The sequence below is a fragment of the Sus scrofa genome, chromosome 3 (assembly GCF_054392235.1).
Source record: "Sus scrofa isolate SSC_HxYL_T2T_F1_AM1 chromosome 3, Sscrofa_HxYL_maternal_Yorkshire_Landrace_v2.0, whole genome shotgun sequence".
Taxonomy (NCBI): Eukaryota; Metazoa; Chordata; class Mammalia; order Artiodactyla; family Suidae; genus Sus; species Sus scrofa.
The window spans coordinates 92,474,169-92,495,737 of record NC_139385.1 but is presented as its reverse complement, the minus strand read 5'-3'; the positions used below and the strand labels follow the sequence as shown (position 1 = coordinate 92,495,737).

At 39.1% G+C, this 21,569-nt stretch overlaps 1 protein-coding gene and 1 long non-coding RNA gene across 12 annotated transcripts in view; both read right to left on the bottom strand.

Annotated features, from left to right (window-relative positions):
* Positions 1-21,569, bottom strand: part of LOC146404771 (uncharacterized) — a 1,009,186-nt gene that overhangs the window by 382,655 nt on the left and 604,962 nt on the right. The window lies entirely within an intron of this gene.
* The window catches only part of XPO1 (exportin 1), a 45,422-nt gene continuing 43,701 nt past the window's right edge, over positions 19,849-21,569 (bottom strand). For all 11 annotated transcript variants that reach the window (XM_085019102.1, XM_085019094.1, XM_085019096.1 and 8 more), the window contains one exon: positions 19,849-20,938. In XM_085019102.1, the coding sequence (XP_084875228.1) occupies positions 20,792-20,938 (147 nt within the window). In that variant the 3' untranslated portion in view covers positions 19,849-20,791. The remainder of the gene's footprint in view (positions 20,939-21,569) is intronic.

Genomic DNA, 21,569 nt, shown 5'->3' with positions numbered 1-21,569 from the left:
GTTTGACTTATAATAAGCACAGAATTAAATGATCATCTTTTGTTTGAAAGAGAAAAAAATTACATCAGAATTTTTGCTGTCTGGTGAATTACTCTCAAATTATTTGCAGTAATTCTTAAACTTTGGTTCCCATGAGAAGAATTTAGAGTGCCTTGTTTTTTGGGGGGTGGGGAAAGAAAACATATTCCTTGCGTATTTCCCAGAGATTTGGATTCTGTTGGCCTGATTTGGGCCCAGAAATCACCTGTTTTAACAAGCACTCCAGGTAATTCTGATGCAGATGGCTCTTGTCTGACCCTGTTTATTTGAAACACTATAGTCAGGTTTAATCCCATTTCGTCAACATACATCCTGCCTATATTTAAAAGCAAGAAGTCTGGTTTCTATTTCGACTGACTTTTCTTTGGCCCAGAACACCCAGAGCTCTTTTACCTCTTCCTCATGTAACAAGGTTTCAGATTTGTACATGGTCCTGATTGAGAAATTAAGCCTTGTCTAGAGAATAGCAATGTTTTCATGAGATATGGTATCTAGAAATACAGTCTGACCTCACAAAGTAGCAAAAAATTATGATCTTTTTTGTTCTAGACAACATGCTCCAATTAATTTAGCCATATAATATTTGGCAACTCTAAACTGCAGTTAATTAAAATATTTAGATCTTTTTCACATTTTCTGCTGCTATATCTCTTCCTATATTTGTGCAATTTTTTTAACCTACTTGCAATATTTTGCAATTATTTCTTGTAAACTTTTTTCATGTAAAAGTAATACTACTCACTATAAAAGCTAAAGAAAAATTTTCAGCATGGAAAAACTAAATACTGACCATTATCCAATATCCAATCATAGGCAGTATCAACATCTTAATACATGTTGTCATTCTTTAATAGGCATGTAAATCTCCTTCTATCAAAATGGGATTAACATGTTTAAATGAAACAAGTATTAAGAATTCCTTATTAACATGTATAGATATATAATGCTTTTATTGTCCTTAGTATAGCATTTCATTGTAATGATTCACTGTAATTACATAAAACTGGACTCAGCTGATGAACATTTAAATTGTCTCCAACTTACCCCTCTTAAGCAGCACCGCAATAAACTCTCTAATGCACATATCTCTGTGTACTGTTTCATTTATTCTCCTAGGACAAATTCGTACAAATGGAGTTATTGCAAATGACTAACTTCAGATAGACCCTCTGTGTCCTGGATGTTTGTTTTCTGTCTCCTTTACTGACTGTTTTTCATCTCTGAACACTGGAGTACCCAGGGCTCAGGACTCCACCTCTTCTTATTTACTCTCTAGAAGATCACATCCAGTCCCATGGTTTTAAATACCACCTAAAAACTACTAAATTCATACCTCCAACCCATCCTATGCCCTGAGTCTAAATGTTGATTGGAAATCTCCACATAGCCCCTGAGCATTTCAAACCTAATAGGTCCAAGTTTGAGCTTTTGATTATCTCTGCCAAGCCTGCTCCTTTCCTGGCCTAACCCAATCCAATAAATGGCAACTTCATTTAATTCATTTAATCTATTGCTTAGGCCAGAACTCTCTGGGTTTTTTTCTTTTGTTTTTTTGTTTGTCTTTTTAAGGCCGCACCTGAGGCATATGGACGTTCCCAGGTTAGGGGTCGAATCAGAGCTATAGAAAATATATCCAGGAGTTCCCGTCGTGGCGCAGTGGTTAACGAATCCGACTAGGAACCATGAGGTTGCGGGTTCGATCCCTGCCCTTGCTCAGTGGGTTAAGGATCTGGCGTTGCCGTGAGCTGTGGTGTAGGTCGCAGACGCGGCTCAGATCCCGCGTTGCTGTGGCTCTGGCGTAGGCCGGTGGCTACAGCTCCGATTCAACCCCTAGCCTGGGAACCTCCATATGCCGCGGGAGCGGCCCAAGAAATAGCAACAACAAAAGACAAAAGACAAAAAAAAAAAAAAAGAAAAGAAAAAATATATCCAAAATCTGGCCTCTTTTCACTCTTCCCACCCAGTGCAAGCCACAGTCACTTAAAGCTTTGATTTTAATGTCACTTCTCTGGTCAACGCTTCCAATGGCTTCTGTTTTTATTCAGAATAAAATACATAATCTTGCCATGACAGTTAAGTCATACATTATCTGACCCTCATCCATCTCTGACCTTAGTTCTCTACCACTTCCTTCTCACTTCCACCCTAGCCACCCAATCTCTTTGTTGTTCCTCTAACACAGTGATTTTCAGCTGGAGGCATTTTCTCCCCAGGGGACATGTGTCAATATCTGGAGACATTTTTGGTTGTCACAACAGTGGCGGGGGCCATTTTACTGGCATCTAGTAGGTGGAGGCCGGATATGCTGCTAAACCGCTTACGATTTGCAAGACCACCTCTACAACAAAGAACTACCCTGTCCAAAATGTCAATAGTGCTGAGGTTGAGACACTTTGCAGTAATATACCAAGGATGTTCCATTTTAGGACTTTGCACTCACTGCTTCTTTTGCCTTGAATGCTCTTTCCTTAGCACATGCTGTGCTTCTTTACTCCCTGCTGAAAAGTCACCTTATCAGAGAAGCCTTCCCTGATCACCCCATGTAAGGTAACATCCCATAGTCACCCACTATACCTATGTTATGAATATATTTGATTATCTCGCTTCTTACCCTAGAATATAAGCTCCATGAGAGCTAGATCTTTGTTTTCCTTGTTGTATCCTGAGCACATTGCAGGCACTCATTAAATATCTATTAAATTAATGAATGCATTAAGATTGTATCATTTTATAATCCTATCAGCAGTGATGAGAGTTCCCATTTCCTTATATCCTGAGTATACTGGCTAAGTAGTCTTTAAATTTTTGCCCATCTTATGGGTGAAAAATGGAATTTTTGTGGAATTCTATTCACTCTATTTGGAAAGTTTTGTTGTTTTTGGTTTTTGATCCTGAATCTGTCATTCAAACTCTTAATTTCCAATTCTCTTAATCATCTGATAGTGGAATAATAATTAAGATTATTATGAAACATAAAGTTTTAGGGCAAATTTCTTTTTTCTTTTTTTTTTTTTTTGTCTTTTTAGGGCCGCATCAGTGGCATATGGCGGTTCCCAGGCTATTGGTCCAATTAGATCTGTAGCCGTGGGCCTACCCACAGCCACAGCAATACTGGATCCAAGCCACGTCTTCGACCTGCACCACAGCTCATGGCAACACCGGATCCTTAACCCACTGAGCAAGGCCAGGGATCAAACCTGTGTCCTCATGGATTCATTTCCACTGAGCCACAATGGGAACTCCCTGCAAATTTCTAATTGAGAAAAATAAAACTGAAATTATAAATCAAGCAAGGAACTTTCAGTGTAAATTACATTATCACAACTGGTTTAAAAACCTAAATATTGGGAACCCTCCTACACTGTTGATGGGAATGTAAATTGATGTAGCCACTATAGAGAAGAGTATGGAGTTTCCTTAAAAAACTAAGAAGAGGAGTTCCCATTGTGGCACAGCGGAAACAAATCTAATAATCTTGAGGTTGCGGATTTGATCCCTGGCCTCACTCAGTGGGTTAAGGATCCGGCACTGCCATGAGCTGTGGTGTAGGTCACAGACACAGCTCAGATCCCGAGTTGCTGTGGCTATGGCGTAGGCTGGCAGCTGCAGTTCCAATTAGACCCCCAGCCTGGGACCTTCCATATGCCCCAGGTGCGGCCAGGAAAAAAAAAAAAAACTGTATTTAAAAAAAAGAAAAAAGATATATGCACCCCAATGTTCACAGCAGCACTATTTACAACAGCGAAGACATGAAAGCAACCTAAATACCCATCAACAGATGAATGGATAAAGATATGGTATATACACACAATGGAATACTACTCACCCACAAAAAAGAGCAAAATAATACCATTTTTTGCAGCAACATGGATGAACCTAGAGATTATCATACTGAGTGAAGTAAGTCAGAAAGTAAAGACAAATACTGTATGATATCACTTTTATGTAGAATCTAAAAAAATACAAATCAACTTATTTACAAAACAGAAAAAGACTCACAGAAATAGAAAACAAAGTTATGATTACCTCAGAGTTCCCTTCGTGGCTCAGTGGTTAACGAATCCATGAGGTTGTGGGTTCAATCCCTGGCCTCACTCAGTGGGTTAAGTATCTGGCATTGCCGTGAGTTGTGAGGTAGGTTGCAGAATGCAGCTCGGATCCTGAGTTGCTGTGGCTCAGGTGTAGGCCAGTGGCTACAGCTCCGATTAGACTCCTAGCCTGGGAACCTCCATACACCACAGGTGTGGTCCTAGAAAAAACAAAAAAGACCAAAAAAAAAAGTTATGATTACCAAAGGTGAAAGAGTTGGGGGAAGGATAAATTAGGAGTTTGGGATTAAAAGATACATACTACTGTATATAAAACAAATCACCTACTGTATAACACAGGGAACTATATTTAATATCTTGTAATAACCTATATCAAGTGGGATTACATCAAACTTAAAAGCTGCATAACGAGAGAAATGATCAACAAAATGAAAAGGCAATCTACAGAATGGGAGAAAATTTTTGCAAACCATATATTGGATAAGGAGTTAATATCCAAAATATATAAAGAATTCATCCTACTCAGTAAAAAACAAACAAACATCCTAATTATAAATGGGCAGAGGAACTAAGCAGACATTTTTCCAAAGACCTCCAAAGGGCCAACAGATAAATGAAGAGATGTGCAACATCCCAAATCATCAGGTAGTTGCAAATCAAAACCACAATGAGATAACACCTCACCCCTCTTAGAATGGCAGTCATTAAGAAGACAAGAGATAGCAAGTGTTGGTGAGGATGTGAAGTAATGGACTTCTTTGTGCACTGCTGGTGGAGATGTAAATTGGTTTAGCCTCTATGAAAAATACTACGGAATTCCTCAAAAAAAAATTAAAAATAGATCTAACATATGATCCAGCAATTCCACTTCTGGGTCTATACCCAAAGGAAATGAAAATTGGTATCAAAGAGATATATGTACTCCCATGTTTATTGCAGCATTATCCATAAACACACACACACAACATGGTATTATTCAGCCATGACAAAGAAGGAAATCCTGCCATTTGCAACAACCTGGATAGACCTTGAGGAAATTATGCTAAGTGAGATAAGTCAGTCAGAGAAAGACAAATATCATGTGATATCACTTACATGCCAACCTCGGAGTTCCCACTGTGGTGCAAGGAGATCTGCAGCATCTCTACAGTGCTGGGACACAGGTTCAATCCCCGTCCCAGCTTAGTGGGTGAAGGATCAAGCATTGCCACAGCCAGCCATCGGTGGCAACTGGGGCTCAGATCTGATCCCTGGCCCAGGAGCTCTATGTGCTGTGGGGTGGCCAAAAAAAGAAAAAACAAAAACAAAAGCAGGAGTTCCCGTTGTGGCTCAGCAGTTAACGAATCCGACTAGGAACCATGAGGGTTAAGAATCTGGCGCTGCCATAAGCTGTGGTGTAGGTTGCAGACACAGCTCAGATCCTGTGTTGCTGTAGCTGTGATATAAGCCGGCGGCTACAGCTCTGATTAGACCCCTAGCCTGGGAACCTCCATATGCCTCGGGTGCGGCCTAGAAAAGACACCAAAAAAAGGCAATATATAATGTATCAAAACAAAGTGTTGTACCCCTTAAATTTACACTGTGTTATATGTTAAGTAATAAAAAAATAAAAATTAATCATTTAAAAAGTACTAAATTGGGAGTTCCCGTTGTGGCGCAGTGGTTAACGAATCCGACTAGGAACCATGAGGTTGCGGGTTCGGTCCCTGCCTTTGCTCAGTGGGTTAACGATCCGGCGTTGCCGTGAGCTGTGGTGTAGGTTGCAGACGCGGCTCGGATCCAGCGTTGCAGTGGCTCTGGCATAGGCTAGTGGCTACAGCTCCGATTCAACCCCTAGCCTGGGAACCTCCATATGCCGCGGGAGCGGCCCAAGAAATAGCAACAACAACAACAACAAAAAGACAAAAGACAAAAAAAAAAAAAAAAAAAAAAAAAAAAAAAAAAATAAAAAGTACTAAATTGGCTTCACAACCTTCTAATGGGTTATAAACCTGTTATGGAAAACACTGATAAGACAACACCCTCACTTTACAAATAATTAAACTGCCAGTTTGTTTTTCAAATTTTTCATAAAACATTTCAGTAGACAATAACAAACATCCATTTATCAACCATTTTGCCCTATTAAATCCTCTATCCATATTTGCTTAATTTTTTCTTAAAGAAATAAAACATGTACCTCTGTATTTCTAATAGCATTTTACACCCCCACTTTTCTAAGTAATCATAATCTCTTATTTCAATTTGGCATTTTTCCACACATTCACATCTTTATATTATCAATACATAATATTATATGCATTAAAAATATAACACAAAAACCTGACATATTTTTCAAACTTTAAGTAGATGGTGTACTACTTTTAAAATTGGGGAGTTCAGGAGTTCCCGTCGTGGCGCAGTGGTTAACGAATCCGACTAGGAACCATGAGGTTGCGGGTTCGATCCCTGCCCTTGCTCAGTGGGTTAACGATCCGGCGTTGCCGTGAGCTGTGGTGTAGGTTGCAGACGCGGCTCGGATCCCGAGTTGCTGTGCCTCTGGCGTAGGCCGGTGGCTACAGCTCCGATTCAACCCCTAGCCTGGGAACCTCCATATGCCGCGGGAGCGGCCCAAGAAATAGCAACAATAACAACAACAACAACAACAAAAAAAAAAGACAAAAGACAAAAGACAAAAAAAAAATTAAAAAAAATAAAAAAATAAAAAAATAAAATTGGGGAGTTCCATTGTGGCATAACGGGATCTCTGGAGCGCTGGGTCACAGGTTCAATCTCTGACCTGGCACAGTGGGTTAAGGATCCATCGTTGCTACAAGCTGTGGTGTAGGTCACAATCATGGTTCAGATCTGATCCCTAGCCTGGGAATTCCATATGCCATGGGGAGGCCAAAACAAGAAAAAAGAAGATTGGTATTTTCACTCAAGTTATTTTTTAAGTTTATCCTAGTCCATTCATTATAACTATACATGGTATCTCAATGTATGACTTTATCAAAATTTGTCCATTCTCCTGTTGGACATTTAGTTTATTTCCAGTTTTGGGTGTTAGAAACAATAGTGCAATAAACATTCCTGTACATCTCCTTGGATACGTGTTCAAAATTATCTCAGAAATATATTCTGAGAATTAGTACTGCTGGATTCGGGATAAATGACTCTTCAGCTTTTCTAGACATTGCTAAATTGCTCTCCAAAGTTGATGTGCTAATTTATACTATCAGTAGTAGACATAAGATTTCCTGTTTCTTCACATCCTCACAAAACTTGGTTCTTATCAGACATTCTTAATCTTTGTATAAAATGCTGTCTCGTTGTTTTAAATTGTACTTTCAAGATGACCACTGAGATTGAGCAATAAATCATTCTTAAAAAACCCAAGGCCATTACTTTCAGACAGAATTCTCCCTCTGACATCAAAGCACTATTATAACACTGTATTTGTATTCCTGTTTGATGCTTACATGTCCCTGTCCTCCTCCACTGGACTGCTTTATGCCTTCCTAACAATGGTGGAAAGAACACATGGAGCCAGAGGCCTGGATTTGCATCACAGCTGCTCTGTCACCCCATAATTCTGTGCCGGTGGGCAAGTGAAAACTTCACCTGCTCAGACTCCTTCACCTGTAAAACAGAGATGATGGCATCGACAAGGTTCTTGAGAGGATTAAATGTTACAGCAGGTTATTATTAGCTACCATTGTATCCCAAACAGCTCCTACCTTGGTATACAGTAGGCTTGTTAATGAAGGCACGAAGGGCCACTCTCTGCCTCTATCTATTCACTTCCGTGTTCTGCAGACACATCACATTACGCTTTGGGGCATTCATTCTTGCTGTTTTCTCTGCCTTGTTTGCCCTTACCACCTTCTCTATGAAGCTGATTCCTCGGTTCTTCAAGGCTATTCAAAACAGTGTTCCCTGCCTTCCCCATCATGCCCAGTCACTTCTGGATTAGGTGCCCTCCTTTCATATCCCATCACAACTTGTGCACACGCCTATCATTGAGCACTTCGAATTTTTTTCTGTATCTCTAGTGGAAGATGGGGCCCTAGGTATTCTACTCATCATTGTAACTGCAGCAACTAACAGAACCTAGCACTTAATGAGTAGACTCAGGAGTTCCCATTGTGGCTCAGTGGGTTAAGAACCCAACTAGTATCCATGAGGATGCAGGTTTGATCCTAGGTTTCACTCAGTGGGCTAAAGATCTGACACCTCTAGCTGTGCTGTAGGTTGCAGACATAACTTGGATCTGGCTAGGCCAGCAGCTACAGCTCTGATTCAACCTCCACCCTGGGAACTTTCATAAAACAAAGCAAAAAAAGCAGACTCGGCATTTGTAGAATTGAAAAACATTTGCTCACCAAGCATTTTGCTGAACTTTACCTCCTCAGAAATCCCAGGGGCTCATAATGCTGCCATGGTGTTCAGGCTCCAACCACAAGACCACCAAACCATTTTTGGGTTCAGAGAATGACAGTAACTTGCAGCCCATCCGACAAGTTTATTTCTACTTACTTATTTTTGTCTTCATTTTAAGGATCACACCTGAGGCACATGGAGGATCCTAGGCTAGGGGTCAAATCGGAGCTGTAGCCGCCAGCCTATACCATAGCTACAACACCACCAGATCCAAGCCACGTCTGAGACCTACATCACAGCTCAGGGCAATGCTGGATCCTTAACCCACTGAGGCCAGGGATCCAACCCGCATCCTCATGGATACTAGAGGAGTTGGTTACCACTGAGCCATGACAGGAACTCCTAGAGAAGTTTTGAGGATAGCATGACAATGCGAAATCACTTTTGATGTGTGCACACTCTTAGATATTCAACTGATTAGAAATATCCCCACCAAACTGAAATAATAGGAAAGAAGTATAGGAAAGATAAAAACGCACTATTTGAAAAAAAATTTCTCTTTGCCTCTGAGTCAAATGGAGAAGCACTAAATGAAACTAAGGTAGCAAACTTACCTTCTGTCCTTGAACATTCTTAAAACATTCAAGGTAACAAAACACTTTTAAAAAGAGACTTAGGAGTTCCCGTCGTGGCGCAGTGGTTAACGAATCCGACTAGGAACCATGAGGTCACGGGTTCGGTCCCTGCCCTTGCTCAGTGGGTTAACGATCCGGCGTTGCCGTGAGCTGTGGTGTAGGTCGCAGACGCGGCTCGGATCCCGCGTTGCTGTGGCTCTGGCGTAGGCCGGTGGCTACAGCTCCGATTCAATCCCTAGCCTGGGAACCTCCATATGCCGCGGGAGCGGCCCAAGAAATAGCAACAACAGCAACAACAACAACAACAGACAAAAAGAGGCAAAAAGACAAAAAAATAAAATAAAATAAAATAAAATAAAAAGAGACTTAAGCCCCAGGATGCAGCTTCAATCCCCAGCCTGGCACAGTGGGTTAAAGAATCAAGCCTTGCAGTGTAGGCTGCAACTGAAGTTCCCTGGCCCAGGAACTCCATATGGTGTGGGATGGTCAAAAAAGGAAAAAAGAAAAAAAGAAAGGGAGAGAAATGGGAATTCTCACGAATTGCTTGTGAAGGGAAAAAAAGAAAAAAGAAATAATCTTTATGAAAGTTAGGAATGATATTCAAAATTAATAAACAAATTTAATTAAATCATTCCCTTTTTTTATTCCCTAGATAAACTAAAAAAACATATATTACAAACATTACCAAGTTAGGGCACAAATTGTGTTGTTCATCAAATTGTTCTTAACAAGTTTTCACTGATTTTTAGATTTTTTTTTTTTTTTTTTTTTTTTTTTTTGCAACATCTGTGGCATTCAGAAGTTCCTGGGCCAGGGACTGAACATGCACCACAGCAGTGAGGCCAGATCCTTAACCCACTGAGCCACCAGGGAACTCCCAAATTTTAGTAACTGTTGGTGTTATCTTTTCTTTGATACAACTGTCACTTAGCTACATGTAGCCCTCAATGAATAACAAAGGGAATATTCAGGAGTTCCAGTTGTGGCTCAACTGAAACGAATCTGACTAGCATTCATGATGACACAGGTTTGATCCCTGGCCTCGCTCAGTGGGTTAAGGATCTGGCATTGCCATGAGCTGTGGTGTAGTTTTCAGAAATGGCTCAGATCCTGTGTTGCTGTGGCTCTGGTGTAGGCCAGCAGCTGTAGCTCTGACTGGACCCCTAGTCTGGGAACCTTCATATGCCCTGATGCGGCCCTAAAAAGACAAAAAGAGGAGTTCCCGTTGTGGCGCAGTGGTTAACGAATCCGACTAGGAACCATGAGGTTGCGGGTTCGATCCCTACCCTTGCTCAGTGGGTTAAGGATCCGGCATTGCCGTGAGCTGTGGTGTAGATTGCAGACTCGGTTCGGATCCTGCGTTGCTGTGGCTCTGGTGTAGGCTGGCAGCTACAGCTCCAATTAGACCCCTAGCCTGGGAACCTCCATATGCCGTGGGAGTAGCCCCAGAAAAGGCAAAAAAAAAAAAAGACAAAAAGACAAAAAATAAATAAATAAATAAAATGTTTAGAATCTCTTTCAGCTTCTGCCGAACTACAGGAAAAATTAGTTTGAAAATTTTCTAACTTTTTAGTATGTTTAACCTCACTACTATCAATTAAATCATAAAGTTGTTTCTTGGAATCCTGTGGTTAATTACTTGGTTTAATAATATTAACTTTTGTTCAGTTTCAATGCATAGGACATCGTAATTATAATCTCGCCAAGATTTAGGTTTCAGTAGTGAAAGAACTCCGTATTCAAAGTTCACTGTATTTTTCATTTCACTTTAATGATCAAACAACAAATACATGTTCCTATAATTTCTTTGATAATTTAATTATCTCTTAGAATTAAATATTTTATATTGTTCTACATTTCATATTTATTCATTTCTATAAAATCTTTTACTTTACTTCCATAGTTTCCTTACTTTAGTTTTATATACTCAATCATTTTACTCAATTATTGGATTAATCTGTCAGCTTTAATAACTTAAACTGGCTTCCCAAAGATCCAAAAAATATTAACATCTGTTAGGATGCTGTTTATTAAAACCAAATCTTTAAAGAGAATTTTAATTTCCAAAGATTATCCTAATTTCATAATTTCTGTTAAACTAAGTATATGAGGATTGATTCAATTTCTTTTTTTTTTTTTTTTTTTGTCTTTTTGCCATTTCTTGGGCCGCTCCCGCGACATATGGAGGTTTCAAGGCTGTGGGTCTAATCGGAGCTGTAGCCACCGGCCTACGCCAGAGCCACAGCAAATCGGGATCCAAGCCGTGTCTCCAACCTACACCACAGCTCACGGCAATGCCGGATCGTTAACCCACTGAGCAAGGGCAGAGACCGAACCCACAACCTCACGGTTCCTAGTCGGATTCGTTAACCACTGCGCCACGACGGGAACTCCTGATTCAATTTCTATACTGCTTATTCAGCTCTTGCACCATAGGCTGCCCATCAAAGTCCACACATTCTTCTGATTTTTATTATTCCAATTCCCTATTTTTCAACCATATATTTTAATTTCCTTTGATTTTTTTGATGTGCAATCAAAAATGAAACTTACCCAATGCTATTTAAAGTAACTTATTTGATTTCCATTTTTTGTCGCATCATCCAGAGATAGTTGAATACAATGAATTAATGCCGAATGAAAATATCCAGAATATTTTCTTAACTTTTGGTTGAAAGTCCAGATTTTCTTTCTAATTCTTGCTCAGTCTGTACAAAATTCAATCTGAATTTTATGTAAGATTTCTTATTGAACTCTCTCTCTCTCTTTTTTCTTTCTCTGACTTTTTAGGGCCACACCTATGGCATCTGGAAGTTCCCAGGCCAGAGGTCAAATCCAAGCCAGAGCTGCTGGCCTATGGCACAGCCACAGCAACTCAGGATCCAAGCAATGTCTGTGACCTACAGCACAGCTCACAGCAACGTCAGATCTTTAACCCACTGAGCAGGGCCAGGGATGGAACCTGCATCTTCATGAATACTGGTTGTGTTCATTACCACTGAGCCACAGTGGGAACTTCTATGAGTAGGTTTATTTTCATTTTATAGATTTGTTGAAAAATCCCTTGTATAATAAGATACTGTTTGAGTCAAAACTGTATCAAGCAAGCTAGATAGCTGAAATGATAAATTTGGGATATACATGCATGTGCCTGAAAGGAGGGCTGCTAACTTTCATTACCTTTTTAAGAATTTCAGGCTATGAAAGAACATTTAGTCTTATGTCAATTGTATATAACCATGATTACATCTATGTCCAAATATATGAACAGAAAAAGACTGAAATAAATGTAATAAAATAATAGCATTGGAGTTCCCGTCGTGGCGCAGTGGTTAACGAATCCGACTAGGAACCATGAGGTTGCGGGTTCAATCCCTGCCCTTGCTTAGTGGGTTAACGATCTGGTGTTGCCGTGAGCTGTGGTGTAGGTTGCAGATGCAGCTCGGATCCCACGTTGCTGTGGCTCTGGCGTAGGCTGGTGGCTACAGCTCCGATTAGACCCCTAGCCTGGGAACCTCCATATGCCACGGGAGCGGCCCAAAGAAATAGCAAAAATAATAATAATAATAATAATAATAGCATCTTACACTAAAACACTAAAATTCCAAATGGATCAATGATTTAAATGATTGCAAAGAATGAATCTAAAAAGCAAAACAAACAAACCAACATAACAAAACAGAAACAGACTTATAGATACAGAGAACTCTGGGTAATTGCCAGAGAGGAGGGGGGTAAGGATATGAAATAGGTGAAGATTAAGAAGTATAAACCTCCAGTTACAAAACTAGTAAGCATAGGAATATGATCAATAATACTGTAATAACTTTGTATGGGGACAGATGGTTACTAGACTTATTGTGGTGATCATTTCATAACATGTGCAAATGTCATATCTCTATTTTGTGTGATTGTCTTTTTACTCTATTTTGGGGAGATCTCAAGTTATCCTTCAACTCTTCAACAGTAGAAATAAAGAACTTAAATTTCAAACATTCTTACTTGTCTAAATTTACCTTTAATATATAGTATTCTCTTATTTCTGGCTTGCTATAGCTTCTTTTAACTTCTCTGAGGTTATTGGTTAGTTTTCTGTTTACTTTTCCTGCCTATGCATGGTTTTTGTTTTCTCTAAGTTTTTTTCTTTTTTCCCCTGATTGTTCCTGTTCTAGCTTTCATATTGAGACTGCCCTCAGAGGCCTGGGTAATCCTTAGTTGTCTAGTTGTACTTAAAGTGAGAGAATTAAAAAAAAACAAACAAAAAAAAACTGACTGGAAGGCTGTGCCCATGAGTGGGGCTCATCTGCTGTGATCTTCATTGCAGAGTGGTCTGACTGAGTTTTAGTCAGAGAACTTCTACAGGTACCTTTGGTTCCTTCCTCCTGAGTTGGTCAGATTCCCGGAGATGATTCTTGCCATCTTTTGCCAGAAGCATCAGGGTCTAGCTACTAGTTTTCCTGGGAACCAAGAAGGGAAAGAAGGCTTAAGAATGACAGTATCTAGATTGCACAGGTTCACTTAATTTTCCTGTTTTCAGAAAAGGAACCCTTTCCCCAAAGTAAGAGTGACTAAAGAAAAACAAATAGGTACAAAATGGTGCAAATAGGGGTGGATTCATGCTCTGAATCAAAAAACTTACACAATTGGGGAAACTGGTTGAGAAAAAGAATACAAAACTACAAATACACAATTATGTACAGGGAGTTCCCATCGTGGCTCAGCAGTAATGAACACAACTAGTAACCACGAGGACTTGGGTTTGATCCGTAGTCGTGCTAAGTGGGATAAGGATAGGCGTAGGCTGGCAGCTATAGCTCCGACTGGACCCCTAGCCTAGGAACTTCCATATGCCGTGGGTGTGGCCCTCAAAAGACTAAATAAATGGATGTGTATGACAGAGGGGAAAAAAAAAGACTTAATAAAGTACAAAAGTGAATACTTACTGAGAATGAGGACAGAAATCTTAATAATCACACATTTCAAAAACTGCTAACTACAAATATCACACATACCTAAGATTCCTAAAAGGCCTTGGAAGGATCTCTGGCAAGACAGAGGCCTTCAAGTCTAAACTTCATGAGCTTCATGTTAAACTCTTTAAGTGCTAGACAAACTTGAAAAGGTGATCAGTGTGTGCTGAATCGTGCTGGGTATTCAAGACAAATCTTCACATTGGAATACTTGCTTCTTTGAGGTACTCCAAATTCTTATCGGGATATTCTTTAAGTACCTTTAACAGAATCAACCACAATGTAGACTTTAACAGTGATCTGCCCCTAAATGTTTTGGCTTAACTCTCTCATTTCCCTTTCAAATACCCCATCCCCCACTTTTTGAAGTTATGCCTCTCATCAATTCTATTGCTTCACAATGTGACAACTTCCAAGAGACAATTCCAGAAGGCATAGCTCTTAAGTTACTTGTGAGGAAGGCAAAGAGAGTTTTGGATGAGGGCGACTGTAACTATCATGCTGGTAACCTTGGTAAGGTTTTATATCCTACCATCTGTCTTTTTCTGTCTCTGTCTCTCTTCCCCTTGGGACTTGAAAGTAAGAAGCAGGAAAGTTCTCAGAGGAATACATTTTTTTTTTTTTAATTTGAATGCATGTATCTGAAATTTTAAAAAAAAAAAAACTTTTTTTCTAGAGTTCCTGTCGTGGCACTGTGGAAACAAATCCAACTAGGAACCATGAAGTTGCGGGTTTGAACCCTGGCCTTTCTCAGTGGGTTAAGGATCTGGCATTGCTGTGGCTGTGGTGTAGCCCAGCAGCTGTATCTCTGATTAGACCCCTAGTCTGGGAACCTCCATGTGCCGTGGGTGTGGCCCTATAAAGCAAAATAAATAAATAAATAAATAACATATACACACACAAATTAGATTATTTGTCTATCAGGGAAGCAAGAGTGTTATGTTCAGGACAAATCTATTATGTCTTGCTGGAGTACAAAAAAATAGTGTATCCCAGCTCTCATGGAACTCTGGTCTTATCCTAATAGGTTAACAGAAGAGAGATGTAATAAACTAAGTGCAAATTGATTAAGTGTAAAGAAATACTGAGAGTAAGACAACAAAGGAAGATTTTTGAAAGTGTAGCAAGTACTCCCATGTCAGGAAATAAAATGTTCAGTCGTGTCTAGACAGAGGGGAGAGTAGTGATAGGTCAGGAGTAGATCAATCAAGAAAAGGACTCTGGAATTTTTGATAATCATTTTCCCAAAAGATCTTTTTCACAATGGAAGTGACAGGTTTCCCATATAAGTTTCCTCAACTCTCAGACATGGCCCTTTTCCTGTAATTACTCCTCTTCTTTGGGTTTTAAAGTCTTCATCTTATAGTCAGCTTCAGCAGTTGTTTTTTTTTTTTTTTTTTTTTTGGGCTAGGGAACAAACCCACATCACAGTTGTGACCCGAGCCACAGCAGTGACACCACCAGACCCTTAGCGCACTAAACTACCGGGGAACTTCCAGGAGTTTCTTTTTATCTCGAAAATCAAAATTACACAGCAATTAGTAATAAAGAGTAAATGTAACAAAGAGGAGTAAATGGTTTTGTCTGCCATCCTGTAAGATGGATTTTCTTTTCTGAATTGTCTATAGTGAATGACGAAGGCATCTGCCACAGGAGCAGCAATTCCTTTGGCATTTTCAGTACCTCATTGCTTAGGGAAGCCTTTTTACTTTTCTCATGGAGACTTTTTTCCTTTAATTTTTGATGAACTTGTGCTTGGGACTATTTTTTTCAGTTCACTCTCCCCCATTTCTCATTAACAGAATGCCAATTTTACTGAGTGGCATGCATTCAACTTTAAGATTACATCCCTCAGCTTGTCTTGTTGGGTGAGGCTGTGGAGATGTATTCAAGTGTTCTGTAACTTGTTCCGAGTTTTACAAAAGGAAGCTTTTATCCTCCCTGTCACCTAAAATGTAGACGTAATAGCTGAAATTTCCATAGCCATATCTGACCTTGGGGTATAACCCAGGTGCTGAGGACAGAAAAACTCCTAAATTGCCAAAACCTTGCGATATCATATAGCTGCCCTTGCCAAGTTCTGAATTGCTTCTCTGGACTTCACTGATACAAGCACAACAAAATAAATACATAAATCACTTATTACCTTTTTGTTATATGACCCCAAAAAACACCTTAAATATTCTTAAATACACAACCACTTTGTGAGCTAGCGTTTATTCCCTAAGGCATCCAGGAGAAAATTGTAAAATTACCATTAATTTTCTAACTGAAGTGAAGAACACAAAAAGCAGTAAGAAACTTTAAGGTAATGAAAGTACTATCCATAAATATATTTTTAATGTAATAATTCATTTTGTCCATGAGCTTTTTTCTTGGGGCGGGGGGGGGGGTGTGTGCCAGAGGCATGCAGAAATTTCCAGATCAGAGACAGAAACCACACCACAGCAGTGACCTGAGTCACAGCAGAGATGACAGATCCTTAACTACTACATCACCATGGAGCCTCTCCACGAGCTTCTGATCACACCAGCATAATCAGTTGACTTGCAACTTTTTGAACCTCTTTTCCACAGACTTAAGCCTTCATATCATTATTGAATTAATTCTTCTGGAAACTTTCTGGGAGGAAAACTCAACACACATACCGCTAAATCAGACCAAATCCTCTCAACATTCTTTTTTTTTTTTTTCAACATTCTAATATATTTTCTCCAACTCTTTTAATGTATGTTGTATACTGGCATCAAATCGTGAAAAGCCTGAAGCTTAGGTAAGTTTACCATAGATTCTGCTCAATATGGGGTTGACAGCCTATGAAGACACTTGTTATACTTACTGCTCTATTTCAAATCTAAGATATCAATTACCAAGATGTGCCACCAAGCTTGAGAAAACACTATCAATGGATAAGCAATGGGATTCTGTTGTATAGCACTGGGAACTGTGTCTGGCCACTTGTGATGCAGCATGATAATGTGAGAAAAAAAGACTGTACACATGTATGTGCGACTGGGTCACCTTGCTGTGCAGCAGAAAATTGACACAATACTGAATCAGCTGTAATGGAAAAAATAAAAATCATTATAAAAAAGAAAACACTTATCAACCAAAACAGTAAGTCCTTACCGCAAAATGCATGAATTGGTTGCAGAACCCCTTTTGAAATTTCATTATCAACTTCTCATGAATAAAATTGCACTGCATGGCATTTGGTGAACAAGTCTTTGCTTTACTGCTCTTGGGCAGCCCTCCTGCTTAGGTCCCAAAGGAAAATGTGGTCACCACTTTGTAAGAAAACATTGAAGTTTAATTACCCTTATAACAATGGGTACCTCCTTCCTTACCAAGTTTATATCTTGCTGCCCCTGGATGCCTATTTGCACAAAGATGACATTTTTATTTTGTTGCCAGGCAATCCTTCGTATTTTTTCCTTTTGCTACCCCTGTGGCACACAGAAATTACTAGGCCAGGAGTTCCTGTTGTGGCTCAGTGGTTAACAAATCTGACTAGGAACCAGAAGGTTGCGGGTTAGATCCCTGGCCTTACTCAGTGGGTTGAGGATCTGGCATTGCCGTGAGCTGTGGTGTAGGTTGCAGATGCGGCTCGGATCCTGCATTGCTGTGGCTCTGGCAAAGGCTGGTGGCTACAGCTCTGATTCGACCCCTAGGCTGGAAACCTCCATATGCCACAGGAGCGGCCCAAGAAATGGCAAAAAGACAAAGAGACAAAAAAAAAAAAAAAAAAAAAAAAAAATTAAATTACCAGGCCAGGGATTGAACCTGTGCCGCAGCAGTAACCCAAGCCACAGCAGTAACCAGCCAGATCCTTAACCGCTAGGCTACCAGGGAACTCCTGTAAGACCCTTTCAAATAGCAATTAAAACTAATAAAGACACACAGCTCTAATTAAACTCATACATGGACAAACAGGGAAATGTCAGTAGTATTGCCTAGCCACCCTAAGTTTTAAGATGCTATGGACTATAAAATAAACCCCAATTTCCAGGGATGCTAAAATGTGAACAAAAAAATGCATCTTACTCTCAATGAGATATCCTCACAACTGACACAGGAATTAGCTTTGTGACCCATTTTTCTAAGTTCAAATGAGTGCATATTAAGCACCTAGACTAGGATTCAGATCTACTCATGAGACAATTTCAGTTCTCCCCCACAGTTTATAACTGAGTCATTGCCTTGTTCCAGGAATTAATCAGCCCTAAACCAAACATCTCAAATGACCAGGCATCAGTATGCTTTGCTGTCAAATATACTGATGTTGGCCTGAATTATGATTAACTGTCAATTAAACAAAAAATGCCCACCCTAGATTTACTATTGCTGTCATGTTCTCATTTTGGCCAAATCTCCCTTGATCACACTCCTGCAACCAATCTTCACACAGGGGATTTTAAATATGGAATGGAAAAAAACTGATGACATCTATTATTATTTTTGGCCATGACCTTGGCATGCCTAAGTTATTGGGTCAGGGACTGAACCCATGCCACAGCATGAACCCGAGCCACAGCAGGGACAACACTGGATCCTTAACCCATTGAGTCACCAGAGAACTCTGAGATCTACTTTAAATTAAAACAAAACAAAACAAAAACCACTTAGGAGTTCTCATTGTGGCTCTGTGGTTAACGAATCTGACTAGCACCCATGAGGACACAGGTTCAATCTCTGGCCTCACTCAGTGGGTTAGGATCGACCTGGCATGGATGTGAGCTGAGGCGTAGGTTGCAGATGCTGCTCAGATCTGGTGTTGCTGTGGCGTAGGCCAGCAGCTACAGCTCTAATTTGACCCCTGGCCTGGGAACCTCCATATGCCACAAGTGCAGCCCTAAAAAGCAAAAACAAAAAGACACAAAAAAGACCAAAAAAACAAAAAACAAAAAAACACCTCCGCTTAAAACTGAGCTTTCTAGTTCAATCTATGTACAAATTTTAAATGAACGTGTCTTTATGTATTTTTTATCTTGAAGAAGTGATTCTTTTTACCTATGGCTATTAACAACTCGCTTTAACCTAAATAAAGGTTTAAGTTTATGTTTGATAGTGGCTGCATCCCCAGTTGCAAATCATTTTTAATTCAAAGTGAACTGCCCTGGTTCCCAAGCCAGAGCTTGGTTTCTTAAACATCCAGAACATAGCAAGGTAAGCAATGAGGCTGTAGAAAAATAAAATGATATATGACACTGGGTGGAAATGGTGACAGCTGTTCTAAACTAAATACAAATTATAGCTGATTCAAATAGAACAATTTGCACCTGAACTCTTACTGATCCAAGAAAACCTTTTTTAGGTAAACATCAATGATAAGATCAAAGATTTAACAAAGCTAAAGTTTTAAATCAAGTCTTAACAATATTCTTTGAATACGTTTTAAAATCTAACCATTTGTTCCAGAAAATATTATTTATATGAGATTACATTCTACTGAAACGATGCCAGTTTTTCCAAAACCCTCTAAAACTAGGAGTATAGCAATTACACCAAGTTGTTGATTCTCCAAAAACATGAAGCACTTCAAATGCTTAGGGGTTCAATCCTAACTGGAGAAGAGAAGATGCTTTTTTAACTGCAAATAAAGTCACAGAGAAGAACAGAGGTACCTCAGGAGCGTGTTCATTTTATACAAGTGCTGCCTTTACTCAAAAACCTTAGAAATAATATTTGGGAGTTAAGAGGTACTGAATTCCATTTTAAAATGTTACCTAATACCTAAACACAAATAACCACCTTTATTAACATAGGAATAAGTTTGAGCCAATAGAGGGAAAATAAATGTAAACCAAGTTTATTTTGCTTTTTAAGTAGTGTTCTTAAAGCACTACAGCTTGGTAAACAATGTAAATTAGTATAAGTCATCTCAAAAGCCAGAGTTTTGTTTTGTTTGTTTTTTAATGAGTTGTTAAAAAGATGCAGCCTATTCTAACAGGATAAATATTTTTAACCATTTCACTTCGAGTTAATGAAGGCTCACAAATGAGCAACACTCCTCATTGAGGAAAACAAAAAGCTGTTGTCGACAAGCGACAGCACACACACACAAAAACAAAAAGAACTGTGTAAAAATAACTAACTGTGTTCCCATATTTTTTGAAGTTGCTTTACAATGGGATGATATGCACATGATCTTGCTGCAAACTTGCCATACAGACTTGTAATACATGTAGTCTAGACAAACGATTCAGTCCAAGAGGTGCTAACTCCAGACAATGCAGCACTATAATCCTTTTAACAACGCAATTTGTTTTACTCATTATCTTTTCTTCTAGACTGAAATACAGGCTAGAAAGAAAATGCTCCCTAATTAAAAATGGGTATTGTTTACAGGAAAAATTGTATAATTTTGCATTAGAATTTACAAGTATATGTTCAAATTGAATTTGCCTCCTCCCCCCATCCCAGCCACAAAATGGGCATGAAGTAAAATTTTAAAAAATGCCTTAATTTTCAACTTCATGCAAACTAAATAAAGATGACCAAAACAAAAGCTTAAACAATGGAAGGATATTTCACAGAAAATTTCTTATACAAAAAAACACATAAGAAAAAGGGCCACTAGGTGACATTTTAATTTACAAATTGGCATCATTTTGGTCGACAAATATCCAGATGCTGTTTTCATCTGCTAACAAGAGTTGCAGAAGAAAAGAAAAAAAGAAATAAAGAAAAAAAAAAAAAAAAACAACCCAAGAAAAACCCAGCATGACTTCCGATTTTAATCACACATTTCTTCTGGAATTTCATGTGGATTAAGGATGCCAGGGACAGACATTTGAAGTTTATGTTTCTCTTCCTGAGCCTGTCGAAGGGCTGTTTCTCTTTCTTCCAAAAAGAGATCAGATGTATCTTCACCTGCAAACTCCTGTGAAAACAGAGTTGAAATGTCAGCACAATGAACCTGAATTTGGAAAACGACTTGCATTTGGAAAGAAAGAAAATTGTAGATAAGCACTTCCCTGCTTAAACAAGTGATAATTTATTCATCAATTGTTGAGTTGAAATTATACATAATTGAATTAAAAATCAAAGGTGTTATTTGGGGGGGGGAAGATTATAAAGAGACAGTGTAATGCCATATATAAAATACACTTCATAAGAAATAATATTAAGATGTTCCTTCTTGCCATGAGCTGTGGTGTAGGTGCAGATGCAGCTCGGATCCCGTGTTGCTGTGGCCCTAGCGTAGGCTTGGCAGCTACAGCTCCGATTCGACCCGTAGCCTGGGAACCTCCATATGCCGTGGGAGCGGCCCAAAGAAATAGCAAAAAGACAAAAAAAAAAAAAAAAAAAAAGAAAAAAAAGATGTTCCAAGGCTAATGATGATCACATTTAACTATATAATTACTGTCCTCATAATTGCATTTTACACAATTTTCATCCTTTATACACTATCTATGAATTTTTTAAAACTAAATACACATATAAATAATATATGTATATAAATACTTTCTTGTAATCAGTCTCAAAATAGTAAGAAAACTCAAGGCTGAACA